The sequence below is a fragment of the Sinohyriopsis cumingii genome, chromosome 6 (assembly GCF_028554795.1).
Source record: "Sinohyriopsis cumingii isolate HCF-2022 chromosome 6, ASM2855479v2, whole genome shotgun sequence".
NCBI classification, from domain to species: domain Eukaryota; kingdom Metazoa; phylum Mollusca; class Bivalvia; order Unionida; family Unionidae; genus Sinohyriopsis; species Sinohyriopsis cumingii.
In genome coordinates, this window is record NC_142966.1 from 148,251,876 (window position 1) to 148,268,900 (window position 17,025).

General features: G+C 33.7%; 1 protein-coding gene across 1 annotated transcript in view; it reads right to left on the reverse strand.

Annotated features, from left to right (window-relative positions):
- Positions 1-17,025, reverse strand: part of LOC149798237 (bridge-like lipid transfer protein family member 1) — a 215,309-nt gene that overhangs the window by 101,594 nt on the left and 96,690 nt on the right. The window contains exons 29-30 of the mRNA XM_089963361.1: positions 6,381-6,620; positions 4,304-4,429 (exon numbers count right to left, since the gene is read on the reverse strand). Coding sequence (XP_089819487.1) covers positions 4,304-4,429; positions 6,381-6,620 — 366 coding nt within the window. The remainder of the gene's footprint in view (positions 1-4,303; positions 4,430-6,380; positions 6,621-17,025) is intronic.

Genomic DNA, 17,025 nt, shown 5'->3' on the forward strand with positions numbered 1-17,025 from the left:
TTGAATACAGTCTTCAACTTACCTATTAGTCTGGTAAGATTAGTGATCATAGGCATTGAATAGTCTTCAACTTACCTATTGGTCTAATAAGATTAGTGATCATAGCTATTTAATACTACCAGCATGTATTATTTCATGCTGTTTCTTTTGCTCTTCTACACTGTATACCAGGAAACAAGAGTTCTTCAAAGAGTCTGACACTTTACTGGCTGACAATAATGTCAGGAATTTTTGTTCTTTTCTTTTTTTTATAACTGCAGTGTATTGAAACTATCCCTGTTATTCTTTAGAAACTGTACGTTAACAAAAAACAAATCAGAACCAATATACCAAATTTGGAAAGAAAGTATTTTGTTTGTGTCCACAAGATAGCATTAGTTATGTAGTTTGTTAGTGAGAATATGAGAGTTTTATGGGTTCAGTCTACAATTTGTGTTGGAAGGTGAATGTTGTTGTTGTGGGTTTAATGCCAATTTTCAGCACATGATAGGTAACACAGGGCAGCCAGTATAAATGGTGGAGAAAGAACCTGACAAAACCCTAGTGATGATCCACATGAAGTCACTGGCAAGCTTTCTCATGTATACGCAGCCATGCAGACAGAGGTGTAAGGGCAGTGATCGGTAATGACTGACTTCAGGCCACTTGGCCACACTGGGTCCTCTGAGGTGCTTGCACCAAGTTCAATAAAAATATCACAAAGTCTTATTAAATCTCATATATGGTAACCAACAAACTACATAACAAATTTATCCCACCAAAAATCCTTTGGCTCATATATGAATCTCAGCATTACTGCTAGATGGGCCTCATTAAAAGATTCAAAGCAGATATCTTATTTGTTAAAGGCGTTAGTCGCATGATTACTTGATTTAATGGCACTGTTGGAGTGGATTTTCCTCATTCAATATCGGTCAATGTAAGATCTCCAAAAAATGTTTGGGTGCCATTGTAAACAGTGAAAAGGTGATGTCAATTTGGCAAATATCTAATATAGTGGACAGACACTGGATATGAAATAACGCCTGTGATGGACTAATACTGAATGACACCCCAAAAACACATCCCCAGTCTAGTGTGAGGAACTTTCATTTGAATAGCAAACATCCACTGGATTACTTAACTTGCTCTGTCCCATTAAGCATGAACTGTTTGTTTTTTTACCTTCATTCAGTTATCTCACATATTCCTCTTCTATTGATCTTTCATTTTATATATTAACTTTCATCCTGAAAACATGTTTATTAACTTTATCATTTAATATTATTCCATGGCGTTTTCCTAAACATACAGTTAATTTCAATGGTGCATGAATGATGTTACAGCCTTTACTTCAAACCAGTTTGTGTATTGGACCTAATGGACATTACAAATTATCACTGTCCAACCATTAAATTAGTAGTGATTCTCAGTCAAGCCTTTGGCAATTTTAAGTGTTGCAGTTTCATATTACATACACCCATGTTCCTTGTCTTACAGGTTCTACCATCTGTTTATTGACGTATAGATGTAGTGACATGTATATACTGTAATACTTATGTGCTTGGTATTTAGCTAAAAGGTACCATATGTACTTGCTTATAAGTTGAGTCAAATTGCAAACAACAAAGATCTTGATCTGACATAGCGTAATGCATCTACATATCAAGGTCACTGTTCTTTGTTCCTGTCTTGTGATTGCTCCTAACAAACAAACCAGTGCATTATGTCATAGCAGATCTGGGGCTGTGCAATTTACAGTTGGACTCGATTTATAAGCGATTATTTTGTACATTGAAATTGACCATGTCTTGCATATGGAACAAAAACTGTCAAAGTAGACACATTATATGACTGCCAATAAATCATGATAAATTTTGAATTTTTTGGCCAGGAATAAATGATAGATAGAAATTACCATTGACCAAAGTATTAATGACAATAAGGTGGTTCATCTTTTTTTAAATGTTTACTGTGAGATGTGGACTTAGCAAATGCATGAATATTAAGGGTTGAAGAAAACAACTCATAGTTTTAGTATATCTTAATTTCCACAGATGTGATTATTTTATCAGTTTTAGCACAGGATGAGCATGATATGACAATGATAACTTACGTATATATATATATATATATATATATATATATATATAAATTCAGTTATTATTATGTTGTTTTGGTACTTTCTTAATCCATGTTCCTTACCCTATCCAACACAACACAAGCAAACCTTCATCAAGTGTTTGATGATCTGAGTTATATGTCAGTTTGATACATAATGCACCTGGCAGTCATGGACCTCAATTACTGTGTTATAATGTGAGACACATGTAATATATAACTGGAAACATTTTTAAGGAAAACATTTCAAGGAGTTTCAAAAGACTTTCAAAAGTTTTCATGTATTTTTTCTTATGAAAGCATGTAACACCTTCATTTTGAATTATAAACACAGCTCATTTCATGTCAAGTCACAATCCATACTGAATCAGTCATCCATTTGCAATGCATGCCAACATCTTGAATTTAACAAGAATACTGTGAATGACATGTAATATGTCCCTCATGTTTAATAGTCCTACAATATAGTATGGCATGGTTGACTCTGGAAATTATTGACCAATTGGTTTCAATAACCTGTGCTTTTGTCATAATATGCAGTAATAACTAAAGTTTCTGTTAAAAAAACATTATTTGCTAATAAAACTTGCCATAACCATGACCTCTGACCTCTACATCCCAGAATCTATTGGTAGCTTTATTACCATAAGTGCAAGCGATAAACAAAGTTTGGTCACGGAATTTAATCTAGAATAAAGGTTATTCTGCAAAACTAATTTTTCTTTGAACTACAATGAACTTACGTTTTGACCTTCTGTTACCCCCATTACCCCAAACAGACCTCTTTTATACCTTAGGTGCAAGCCTGCCATGAACTTTGGTCCAGTTGTGGGATTTAGAACTGAAGTTATAATCAAAACCATTCTTTTGTCACAGGCCATTAACTTTGATCTTGAACTCCAAAATCATTAGGTTTCATCATTACTGCACATGCCATCCATCCAAAAGTTTAGTCCAGGTCTGAAGTATTGAACTCAAGTTATTTGCTAAAACCATTTTTCTTCTGTCAGTATGAGTGACCTTGATTTCCTAATACAAAATCAAAAGGGTTTATTCTTATCTCAAGTGGAAGAAATCTACAAAGCATGGTAAATGTACATGGTATAGAACTCAAGTTATTGTGTGGAAACCATTTTTCATCTCACAGTAACCTTCAACTGTGACCTTCTGACACCACAAATAAAAGGGTTCTTCCTTATCCCAACTGTGACCTTCTGACACCACAAATGAAAGGGTTCTCCCTTATCCCAACTGCAAGCTATCCTCAAAGTTGGTAAATGAAGATAACGGAGAACTTGAGGTATTGTCCAGAAACTGTTTTTCTTCTTTCAGTCACAGTGACTATGACCTTTGACTTTTTTGACATTGAAACTGATATGGTTTTCATTACACCAGGAAAAAGCTACCCTTAATGTTTGGTGGAGGTATCCGCTGTAGTGTAGAAGTTAGGTTCTGGTGTAGAATATGGAAAGATAAGGACAAATGGAGAGACAGGCATCAAAATATCTCCAGTAGTTAAGAAGTTAAGACTGGTCAAGTAAATCAGTTCAATATTTTCCCCTTCTATGACTCTGAAGTTTGAACAAGAGACTTGACTACAGTATGCACCAAACTGTTTGGTCACAAAATATATTTGGATAAAATTCAAAGTTAGAGTCTGGACAAGGAAACCACCCAAACGTTACATCTTCCCTGTGTGACCTTGATTTTTGAGGTAGGGGGCTAAATATCCTACTCTACACACTGTCTATTCATGATCTATATATTTTTGATGTTTCATCAAATTTTTAAAAAGGACTGCAAAGTTATGGGACAGACAAGTAAAGGTCAATGAGCTGATGGACTGATGGATACACAACACCATGACTTAACAAAACTAACAAGGTCAATGGACTGATGGATACACAACACCATGACTTAACAAGACTACCAAGGTCAATGGACTGATGGATACACAACACCATGACTTAACAAGACTACCAAGGTCAATGGTCTGATGGATACACAACACCATGACTTAACAAGACTACCAAGTTCAATGGACTGATGGATACACAACACCATGACTTAATAAGACTACCAAGGTCAATGGACTGATGGATACACAACACCATGACTTAACAAGACTACCAAGGTCAATGGACTGATGGATACACAACACCGTGACTTAACAAGACTATCATAAAATAGAATAATACTTTACCTTGAGTCTGAAGTGAAAAGAGTACAGAAGGTTTTCTTTTTCCAGTGTTACATCATTGACACTTCTTGACCACAGGGGTACTGGTCTATCTGCACCTGAAACTTTCTGTAGTAACTCATTTACTTCCTGAAATCATGAAAAATTATAATGCTGACTTCAAAAGTGTCTCCCTGATGCTAAAGAATAGATGAGACAAATTAGAAACATTTCACTTTAAAGATTAGTTCAATGAGAATTTTCATCCAAATATTCAACCGTACATCCCTATTTTCATCCAAGCATTCAACCATCCATCCCTACGTATAAATATACATATAATACAAATATATCTACCTATGTGCTTAATGGCTACTTAAAAGTACACAAATGCACAAGTATCTATGTATCCCTCCATTTATCCATTATACAGTAGGTTATTTTAAAACATGTTTATAATGAAATGTGTTTATAATCAATCTCAATGAACACTCAGAACTACCTTGCTGTATACATAATTCATTAATTTCTATAATGAAGATTGCTTACTCTTCAATGGGTATATACTATATAGAAACCATATATATTTGTACGTGTTAATACTAACCTTGCTTAATTATTTATATGAACCTTGGTCATCTAGATCATCTGAATTATCTGAACTATGGTGCATAAATATACAAAATTAATTATAACCCCAACATTACTCACAAATTCATGTGACAAAACATTTGGTGTTGTCTCACTTAAAAGTAAACACAAAGTCTTCAAAGCTATGATTACAACGAGTCCCATAAACTGCTGGAGCCAAACATAAATACACTGCTCTCATCAATTCCTCAAGACCAGTGATTTTAAATATCAGAATATATTTCTTCATCAAAAGCACATAGCAATGATGGAGCATAACTCTCTGTTGTTTGTACTATAGTCGGACAATAAAATCTGTTTGTTTGTAACCCCCCTACCGATTTAAATAATGGAAACCTTTAATGTGATAAAAAGTGCAAGGAACTTAGTCAATTCATTCATTGATTTATAGTTTCTAACCTGACTGTGAGTAGAGTGGCCCTAACACTGTCATCTTATATGCATTTCATGCTTAACGGAAGTTTTCAATTAATAGACGGACATACTCGGATCCATTTCCAGTTTCTGGACAAGTCCATTTTCAGCAAAGGGGTGTATCATGGCTACAGGTGTACATACATAAGTTGTCTGCTTCCAATATTTACAATGTTGAATCAAGCAAAGGAAAATAATGACAACAACAAATTTGCTTTTCATGTGGATTTAACAAGCGGTTTAATGTATATGTTCATATATGCAAAGGGATATAATTCCAAACTAACAACGTTATTTAAATTACAGAATTATCCGGCAGTTGCTGAACAGTATGAACTATGTCATTATGTTGTCTGATGGAAATAAACTAGTCTATAGTGTACGCAATATGGCGCCGTGTTAGTATGGAAAGTCCGTTAAGCATGAAAGGGTGCAGGGGTTGCCAGCATTAGTGCCATTTTGGTCAGTCAGGTTAGAAATTATAAATCAATGATTCAGTTGACTTAGTCCTGTGCACATTTTATCACAATAAATGTTTTTCTTATTGAAATCGGTAGGGGGGTACAAACAAACAGGGATATATAGTCAGACTATAATAAGCATATCCACAAGTGGCAGTCAAACGTTTCCATAATACTATATTGCATCAAGGAAAAATAAATCACTCCTCCCAAAAAATGGATTTTTATCAGAACTTATATGCCATCTTCAAATATAACACTGCAAAATTTGAAGAACTGAAAAACTGAGACAACAGTTCAAAATCCCAATTTTTCTATCATACTGTTTATTTTCATGACCAAAATAGTTAAAATTTGCTAATTAACAAATTAGCTGAAAAATCTTTGATAACTAATTATGATAGGATTTTTGCAAAACAGTCTTTATTTGTCATCCATTTTTTTCTTCTTCTTTTCCTACTATAAAATAACAGGATTCATTATTGCACTGAAAGCAGGTTTGCAAGTTTTTCAGTTGCAAGCTAATGAGGAAGTGGTGCGTCTGAATTTAATTCTACTTTTGTGACATAACTAACCTTCATAAAGACTTTCTGCACAAAGACCAGGTGATTGAGGAGATCTGTTGTAAGGCTATGCTCAAACATCCCAACCTCTGCCACAGCATTCAGGTAGTTTCCTTCCTTCAGTATCAGACCTTCTGTCAAAGGCTCGGTCACAGAAGCATTGGCTCGATGGTGCCTGTAATCAGCATGCACATGAATTGGGGGAAGATCAATACTGGCCGACGATGGAATAGATGTCTCTGTTGTAAGAACCTATAATCAATACACAAATACAATTAGTAATTCTTTTGTATAAATGTAAAATGCAAGTACAACTGTCAGCAGCATAAACCTCGATATGAGGTCAAAATAATTCCCCAGTATCATACAACTTTACTCAGCATTTTGAGTAATAAATATTACTCCAGATTGGGAAATCTTATTTGATATGTACAAATGATGGCTTTTGATTGGCCAGAATATTTCAAGCAAGATTTGAAGTAAAGTGAAGTTTTATGATGGAAGGGCCAGGATGATCTTGTTTGTTCCGCTTATTGGTTTAAGTAAAAAGCACAGACCCTGATCTTCCATAATATTACATGGATCTATGTTAATTGGATTTGGATGTTTTTTATTATACATGATGAAATATGGTAATCTGCCAGATAGAGAAATAGTACCTGTTATTAACATGTTTAAGAGTTTTGTTATGTATTGCAATGAACAATATTCGTTATATCATTCCAATATGTATTATCAATTTCTTTTTAAAAATTTGTTTCCTTTTAAATTTTTGTTGAACAATGCAGTGTCCCTTGGAATGCAACTGTTCTAAGAATAATTATCACTTATTACAATAAAATGTATGTCTCTAAGCATTATGAGCTATAGTTTCTGTTGTAATATATTCAACTGCATCTTAATCTAGTCAGTAACTATTTCATTGTTTTTTAAACTACTAAGAAACTGATCACATGATTTAATAAAAGTACTACGTTTATTTTTTAATGTTAAAAAATTTTTATCGTGTACAAAGCTCTGACTCCACCTGACTGCAGAAAATTCATTAAATAAACACTGATGTTCACTTTCATCTAAAATCAGTGGGAAACAAAACAATTAATTCCATGTGAAACAAGAAATGAAAAAGATACTAATTTTACTGGAGACCTAAGTTTCCAATGGATGTTCCTTTCTGAAAAATGTAGATTTTGTTCTTGCTGAAAATCCCAAATTTAAAGACCCTAGTATAAATGTTCTTCTGTTAAACCAATAGGAATCCATCCATATTCAATAAATCGAAGTATCAATGAAGTTGCAATATTTTGCTAAACCCTAAAAAAGACTTAGCCATGAAAATATATGAATTCTCTTGAAACGTTTCTCAGAATCATAACATAAATGTGTATACAGTATGCACAATAATTACAATAATATCATTTAAAATAACTTTTTCACAGTAATGGCTCATTTTTAACTTAACAAAATCAGCTTTCTGCTCTAATGAAAATTCATGTCTGTTTGAATAACACAAAATAGCATACACCTGACCAAGAAATTAAAAACTGTTAGAGAATCAATTAACAACACTTTTTAATCAGAAAATCTATATATGATGAAAACACAATTCCATGAATAAAAATCAAAGTTTGAGAATACTGGTATGTTATAAATAGCACGAATACAAAAGTTGTATAATCTGTAAGGATGTATATGGAACTTGGTGTGTCGAAGCTGATGTTTTCCCTCATAGTTTCATAACTTCTAAAGTAATCAGCTAATGCATTGTGTCCTATTAGAAAAACTCTAAGCAGTAGTTATTAAATAAGATCAATATGTACAGTATAACATAAAATATGTACAGTATAATATAACTTTAATGTGAACAAAGATCAACATGTACAGTACAACATACTGTACCATTTATGTGAATGAAGACTGACATATACAGTATAACATAACATTTATGTGAACAAAGATGAACATGTACAATATACATACCATCTATTGGAACAAAGATGAACATGTACAGTATAACTTACCATCTACATGAATCAAGACAAACATGAACAGTATCATATACCATCACTGTGAACAAAGACCAACATGTACAGTATAACACAACCAATGTGAACAAGACCAACATGTACAGTATAGCATACTAACAAATCACCTATATGAGGAAGATCAACATGTACAGTGTAACACACCATCTATGAGAAAAAGTCCAACAGGTACAGTGTAACATGCCATATATGAGAAAAAAGTCTAACAGGTACAATGTAACACACCATCTATGAGAGCAAAGACTAACATGTACAGTATAACATACTACCTATGTGAACAAAGACTAACATGTACAGTATAACATACTACCTATGTGAACAAAGACTAACATGTACAGTATAACATACATCTATGTGAACAAAGACCAACATGTACAGTATAACATACATCTATGAGAGCAAAGACTAACATGTACAGTATAACATACTACCTATGTGAACAAAGACTAACATGTACAGTATAACATACATCTATGTGAACAAAGACCAACATGTACAGTATAACATCAATCTATATGAAACAATACCAACATGTACAGTATAACATATTACCTATGTGAACAAAGACTAACAGGTACAGTATAATATAACTGCCTGAATGAAGACAAACATGTACAGCATAATACATCACTTTACACCCATTAAATGCAAGTGCACTGACTGTAACACAAACAATTATCTGTCATCTCAAGAGGCCTGAATTCACCTTCTCACTAAGAAAGGCATAGTTGTAAGCATATCAAACTATTATGCGGATACCATCTTAAAAACATACTTCACAAAAGATGCTCTCAATCTTACTAAAGCCAACAGTAATAATACCTTCAACATATTTTATTTGACCTCTAACAACTCTCCAGTCCCCAGCTAACTGGTCTCTCATGCAATCATTTCAATACAGTATATAGAATAGTATATTCTCACAGAAACTTATGCACATTCTTTGGGAACATGCCTAGTAATATTGTTGGTAAAACTTCATAACAAGAAGGTCAACCAGTTATGCCATCTTGACTGGAATGAAAAAGCAGAATGTGCAAACATGCAGGCATGCAACATAGAATGCTCTTATGGAGAAGTATGTGTGTACCAAGTATGTGTGTATCATATCATCTATTATGAGGGAAAAGAAACATAAAGGTAAGATACAGTGTTTGGAGGAATGAGAGAATGAACTTATTCATAATTAGATGGCCTTTTTCTTATTCCTTAATAAAAAGCATTTAATGAAATGCTTATTTCAGATCTTTAGGTAAACTATTCCAAATTAATGGGTCATTTCACACATGATGAAGATGTTATCAAGCATACCACATCAGTAGCCAAATCCCTCCCTGCATGTGGATGGAATGGATAAATTATGTCGAAAAGGAATTCTAATGATTTGGGAGTAAAATAGTAAAGTGTTCAAACAACAGACTTTTGATAGAATACTGACAATATTTTGACTTACCCGGTACATATCTTACCCTTTAAAGTACTTACTGCAGGCATGAGAATAATTATGCATGTGTGTGTGTGTGTGATTGTGATTTGGATTTTTAATGTAGCTTCAACAATTTTTGTCATATCGCTATGATGTCTGCAGTGTGTATGTTTATAGTGATATCTTGCACTGGGGCATCATGCTGCAGACATGTAGCATCTTGTCTGATCCAGTTACATTATCCTGGCACCAGGTTGACAACTCCTAACACTAACCTCTTAATGCTGAGTGCCAAATGAGGCAGCTGTTAGTACCATGTTTATAAGTCTCTGGTATGAGTCAGCTGGATTAAAACCTACGACCTCACACATCCGAGGTGGACACTCTAACCACTTAAGCCACTGAAGCAGTCAAGAAATATTATTTATAAAAAAAATACATGTGACAATTTTATTAATTAGTCACTTTCTTAATTTATTTTCTTACCAAAAGTATAAGTATGCATTAAACTGTATCAAGGAAACAGTGCTAAACCTGTTAACTCACTACAGCACATGGTTCTACAATTACTAGTGTACAACAAAATTCTGTGACTTGACTGGAAATTTGTTGTTAGACTTTATCATAAATGATAAAATCTTGATTTTGTTTCACCTGCCTCTTTGTTCCATCATTCCAATATGGATTATACAAAGAAATTTATCTTTACACTATTTGCCGTTATCCGAAATAAATGATACTTTTAATTTTTACTATTATTTATTTTACAACTGACACCTATCAAATGACAGCAATAATTAAAACCAGCTTTGTTGAATTCTCAAACTAAAAAAGGTAAATAAAATATATTTCTAACTCTAACAAAACTAAAGTAATCTGCTTTAAATACCACTTTTTTTTTAAAACTCTGCCCATGAGTCTCTGTGAAAAGTGTTGGAATGGTGCTTTACGCAGAGATACTATGTACAGAAAATTAGAAAATGAAGAGGTGAATTGCTGAGGAGAAAAGGTCATATACAATTTTTAGCATCTTCAGTGAATACTCAATTCAGTGATCAATTCTATCATATGAAAACTTGAGCTGTGATCTGTGTTCTATGCAGCAACTTGTATTTTGCAATAGAAAGCAGTGTAAGTGAAATGTGTTAATTTGGTGCAAGCTATCACTAACTTACACAACATGTATATACCTTTGTGAATTTAAACAAAAAAATGAAAGAAATGTCACTCCAATTGCACTCTGCTGATTTAATGCATGTAAAAGGTCAGGCTTGAATGTTTTAAATACATTTACACCAATAAGATGATCTTTTATTGGGGTGTTTTATTCAACAGTAGGCAACTTAATACACTATGTATGTAAAAAACAAGAGTGATCTTAAAACAAATGAAGCAAGTAAAAAGTGACTGTGAAGATGCTTATCACGTCACACTGCTCAAAATGTTATTTCAATTAGATACCCTACCCCCCACCAAGTATGGAATCCTACAATAATGTAAATACTTATATCAAAATACCATGTCACTACATAATCTAATCAATTTTTGATCAGTAAATATTTTATTTCCATCATTCTTGCTAGGAAAGCACTAGAATTGTCCAAGCTCTCATAACATTTTGCCGAAAAAATTACTGATAGGTTGAATATCTGGTGTACTACACAGAGGGGCTACAATCTGAAATTTTTCACTTTGGATCCGACTCCTATTCAGATTTAGTCATAGCCTAATATTAATGGATATTTTCTTTCTTAATTTCCCCCTTTAAATACATTTTTTCTTTTCCAACTTTGAAAAATTTAAAGTATGGCTAACTTATACATGTTCCTTGGCCACTTAGATAACTGATACAAACCTTGAAAATATGTTATACTAGTGTATGTCAGTAACTTCATGGCAAATATCTTCCAACAACGGCACTAGTCCCTAAATTTTCAACAACCTACATATGTTGTTTTTATTTAATGAATCACTGTCTGAAAATTCTGACTGCCTTTGGTGACTTTGGCAATTGCTAGCACTAACACAGCTTTGTACTGTAAAGGGTAAAACCCATTTCTTTAACTTCAAATAATGTGCCTTGATAAAACCTGACTACTGTCTTTATTAGGTTTTACATTTGTTACCCTCTCTTTACCTTGTTCCTGTATATTTTTTATTCAAACAAGGGGAAAGAAACCATAAACAATATCTTTATTTCAGTCAAAACAAAATAATTTCAGTTTACCTTCACTTGTTTACTTTTTCATAATATCAGTGTTTCTACAAATTACTGTCTATGCCATACAAGGATAGAACATACATGTAGCACTGATAATGATCAATACAAACCACTGTCAATGCCACACAATGATAGCATATAAATATAGCAGTAATTTGATCAATACAAATCACTGTCAATGCTATACAATTATAGCACATACAAGTGCAGTGACGATGATTACTAAAAATCACAGTCAATGCTATACAATTATAGCATATAAATATAGCAGTAATTTGATCAATACAAATCACTGTCAATGCCATACAATTATAGCACATACAAGTACAGTGACGATGATTACTAAAAATCACTGTCAATGCCATACAATAATAGCATTTACATGTAGCAGTTATACTGATTACTACAAATCACTGTATACGACATACAATGACAGCATATACATATACATGTAGCAACGATAATGATTACATGTACTATAAATTATTGTATATGCCATACAATGACAGCAGATACATTTAGCAGTGATAATGATTACTATAAATTACTGTATATGACATACAATGACAGCATATACATATACATGTAGCAAAGATAATGATTACTATAAATTACTGTATATGACATACAATGACAGCATGTACATATACACATAGCAAAGATAATGATTACTATAAATTATTGTATATGACATACAATGACAGCAGATACATTTAGCAGTGATAATGATTACAACAAATCACTGTCAATGCCATACAATGATAGCATATACTTATAGCAATGACAATGACTACTACCAATCATTGTCTATGCCATACAATGATAGCACATACATATACATGTAGCAGTGATAATGATCACTACAAATCACTGTGTATGCCATACAATGATAGCACATACATGTATCAGTGACAATGATTACTTAGCCACTAAAACAACTTGGGGCAAATATTTGAAATAAAAAGATCATTTTAAACATGTATGTATCTGATAAAGAAATAATTTTGTTTTCACTTTCCAAATCCTATTATATTTTGACCTACGCATTAAACTTTTGCAGTTTACTGTTTAAGTCAATTTACTTTGCAATCAAGAGAAGCTGTAGACGCACAACTGATAATTATTTTAACTTCAAAAATCTTATCTGCAATGTATGTTGTTATTATTTTGCAGCTGTGATCCTTCAGGAATCATAACAAAAACACAGAATGTTATCTGTACCATACCCAAATTCTTTTGAGAATATTTAAAATTGATGCGAACCAAAAACAAAGCTTGAATGAAAGTTTATGGTAGGTGGGCAGAGCTTGGGGAGCTATCAACTCTCTATCAGACAGGCAACAAAAATACTCTATAGGGAAATCCCATTAACTTGAATACTTTTGTGACCTTGACCTTTAACCTTTTGATCCCAAAATCAATGAATGGGCTTCTTTCTTACCCAAAGTGTAAGTCATCCACAAAATTTGGTAAAATACATTGTCATAAACTTATATTTTTGTGCAGAAACTCTTTTTAATTATTTTAGCTAGTTAATCCTGACCTTTGACCTTTAAATTCCCAAATCAATAGCCTTGCACATTCTTCTTAGTCATGACATGCACAAAGTATATTCCAAGTACAGTAGTCCCCCCCTTGAATGTCGTATCTGACCAGCAGCAACCCACTTCTAATGGCCAGAATCCCTTGGCACTGACGATTTTGTGTTCAATAGTACCCTCAAGAAGGGCCACCCCTCTCATGTAGCCAGCATATTAGTACATAAATGTAAAATGTTCCCCTTACAAGGGGCCTCTTTTTATTTAAAATGTGTCCAGAACCAATAAATAATTCATATCATGACGTATGGTAAGTAATCAGATTATCTCTACCATCGATACATGTCTCCCAATGTCAGGTGTCTCGTTACTGAATGAAGTGTTGACTAAAGTACATGTAACACTAAGATTAATATTATATCATTATCTATAAAAGCCAACATTTACAGGAAATGGGCTCAACAATGTTATAACAGAGTTTTGGGATTCACACATCTGTCTAGTTCATCTCAGGGGCCCCGAGTGGCCAAGTGGTCTAAAGCGCTTTCCGTCACGGATCATTGCCATCTCACCTCTGTCTGCCTAGGTTCGAGTCTCAGGCTCGGCCAATGTGGATATGTGAGAAAGCTTGCTGGTAGCTTCTCGTGGGTCGGTGGTTCTTTCTGGGGTTTTCCCGGGTTCTTCCTCCACCATTAATACTGGCCGCCATGTATAGCTTATCTTGTGCTGAAAAATGGCGTTAAACCCTATAACAACAACAACTAGTTCATATCTTTGATGATTACAAATGGACACAATTGTCAAGATCATAACTGGGTCAGCATAGGCTAAAAATAGATCTGTGCATTAACACACACAGAGAAATTAACCTTGAACAAAATAGAGTACCAGACAAAGACCGAAAAATCACATGACATCACATTTATTGCTTCCTTTATGAAGGCCTTTTGTTCACTTTACAAAAGTTTCGTCTGCACAATTAAATCGCATACAGTTAGCAACATCTGAATAAATCATTACCAAACATGAACATGTCATCACGTAAATGGTGACCTATTATTTTAAAAGTAGGTTTTTCCACTCGACACTCAGCAGCAGTGGGAAAATGGAGCAAATGGAAAGAGAATTATGAACCAAGATTTAAATGACATTTTTTAATGGTTTTGCAATGTGCATGACAACAATACCCGCTGCCATATCATGCTTACATGAAGAATAAGAATTATTAATGTATCCTAGTTGAAATAAGTCTATTCTTAAGACAGGAAAAACCTTTTAATAATTAATGTTACTTTCAAACGAAGATATTAAATGAAGATATTAAATGCTTTGAAGTATGTAGCTTTCTTACTACGTACATTACATATACTTCTCACAAATTTTTTTAGTCCCCCTCTGGAAAGGCCACCCATCTTATAAGGCCACTTTCCTGGTGCAGAAGGGGTGGCCGTATAAGATGGGGGCCACTGTATGTGATTCAAAACTAAACTTGTACTAAAATCATTTTTTTCCCTTTTAGTGAGTGATTCTGACCTTTGACCTTTTAACTCGTTTCATTAGGCTTCCTTCTTACCCTAGGTGCAAGTCATCCAGAAAGTTTGGTCCCGATCTGCAAAACTAATAATGCGCAGAAACATTTTTTTCTCTTTCAGTCACAATGACCTTAACCTTTAAACTTCAACCCCAACATTGATAGGCTTCTTCCTAACCCTAACTGCAAGCTATTAACACTTTTGGAAATGACAGATAATGGATAACTTGAGTTATTGTGAATAAATGAAATGTGGAACAGATGTGTAAGGGGGGGGGGAGGAAGTCTCTGGACCTACATCCTTGTAAAAGGTCCAAACTTTCTCATCCTCAGCCACCTGACCTGCAGGGACAGACAAAGATGGGGACTCCAAAAGATATGGGCCCAACATAACTGGTCTACTGGGACTTGTTTGTCAACTAAAACTGATAATTCATCAGTTGCATTGCTCAACAAGCAAAAAGAAAAATTAAACAAGAAGACTCTAATTTCCTATACTATCCCTTATTCTACATAATATTTCCTTCATTTCCTCCAGTCCTTGTAACACTAACCAAATGAATTAAAAATTACAGAGAATAATGGTAAGTTATAATTAATCACATAATCAAACATTTGAGCAGTGATTAGTTGACATCATGCCTACCTTCCTGGATGGGGAATTTGAGGACTGCGCAAAACAATGTTACAAAAAAATTAATAAAAATTATAAGTAAAAACACCTAATGACAACTTTCAGAACAAACATATGTACAAAAATGACTATTTAAGGAGTAACTAATTTCTAAAATACTTAACTCTTCTTTATACTAAAAATATATGAAGCCAATAGTTGCTTATCAAGTATACAAGTTTTTGTGTAAGACTTACAAGCTTAAAGGTAAATTGGGTTTCTTTATCATAGGCATGGTTCCATAAAGTCACAGATATGAAACAATATATTAAGTTCTAGCTGAATGTTTCATCCTGATTAAGTAGGTCAATTTATCACAGTGACCTATATTTGTGGAATAATTCTATGTGTCTGAATTTTAAACTTGGAGCACTTCTAAAGTACATAAAGTAGTAACTTATCATATACAGTAAAACCTGTCATGAGCGACCTCTGCTATGAGCGACCACCTGTCATTTCCGACCACAATCGTAATGCACGGATCGATTTTACTACATAAACACTCTGTTATGAACGACCACCTGCTGAACGTGACCAGCGACCGCGATTTCTTGGCAAAATATGCATTTTGACACTGCTATGAACGACCGCATCGCCAAAAAATCAAAACAGATTGACACCACTGACCTTAACTTAATCCTTTGTAAACACTAGAGCTCGGGATAAATGTAGTATGCAAACAAAGTGCACATTAAATAACACTATAGTTGAACAACCATATATCGGGATAAACACCTCTAACCATAATTTAATCCTTTGTAACAAAGACTGCATAAATAGCAAAGATTGCTCTAATAAAGTATTTAAAAATAATTTGTCTTGCTACAGTACCAGTTTTGTGAAATTTACAACTCCAGCGTACGGTGTCATTTGTAAACTGTAGTAAACCAGACTAAAGTACATGTCACTAACCGCCATTGTAGTGCCGAAGTCATGTGAATAGCCAGTAAGAGTAACATCAAAGGGAGTAATGATGGATATACGCAGTCAATTTAGAGATTTGTATTTTTTCTTTATCTGTATGAAAACTCACAAAACGCCGGTAGTCCTTATGTCCAAGTGAGAAATCGTTTGAAAGGGCTTCAGTGTTGGTTTGAGTATGTCGTTTGCTTTCCAGTTAATCCATAATGCCTGGAGGGTGAATGAGCTCATTGTCTTTAATACTAGTAAGTGAGAATCATTTCCGGATTTTTTTAAAATTATTTTTTATTTCTTTTGTTAGT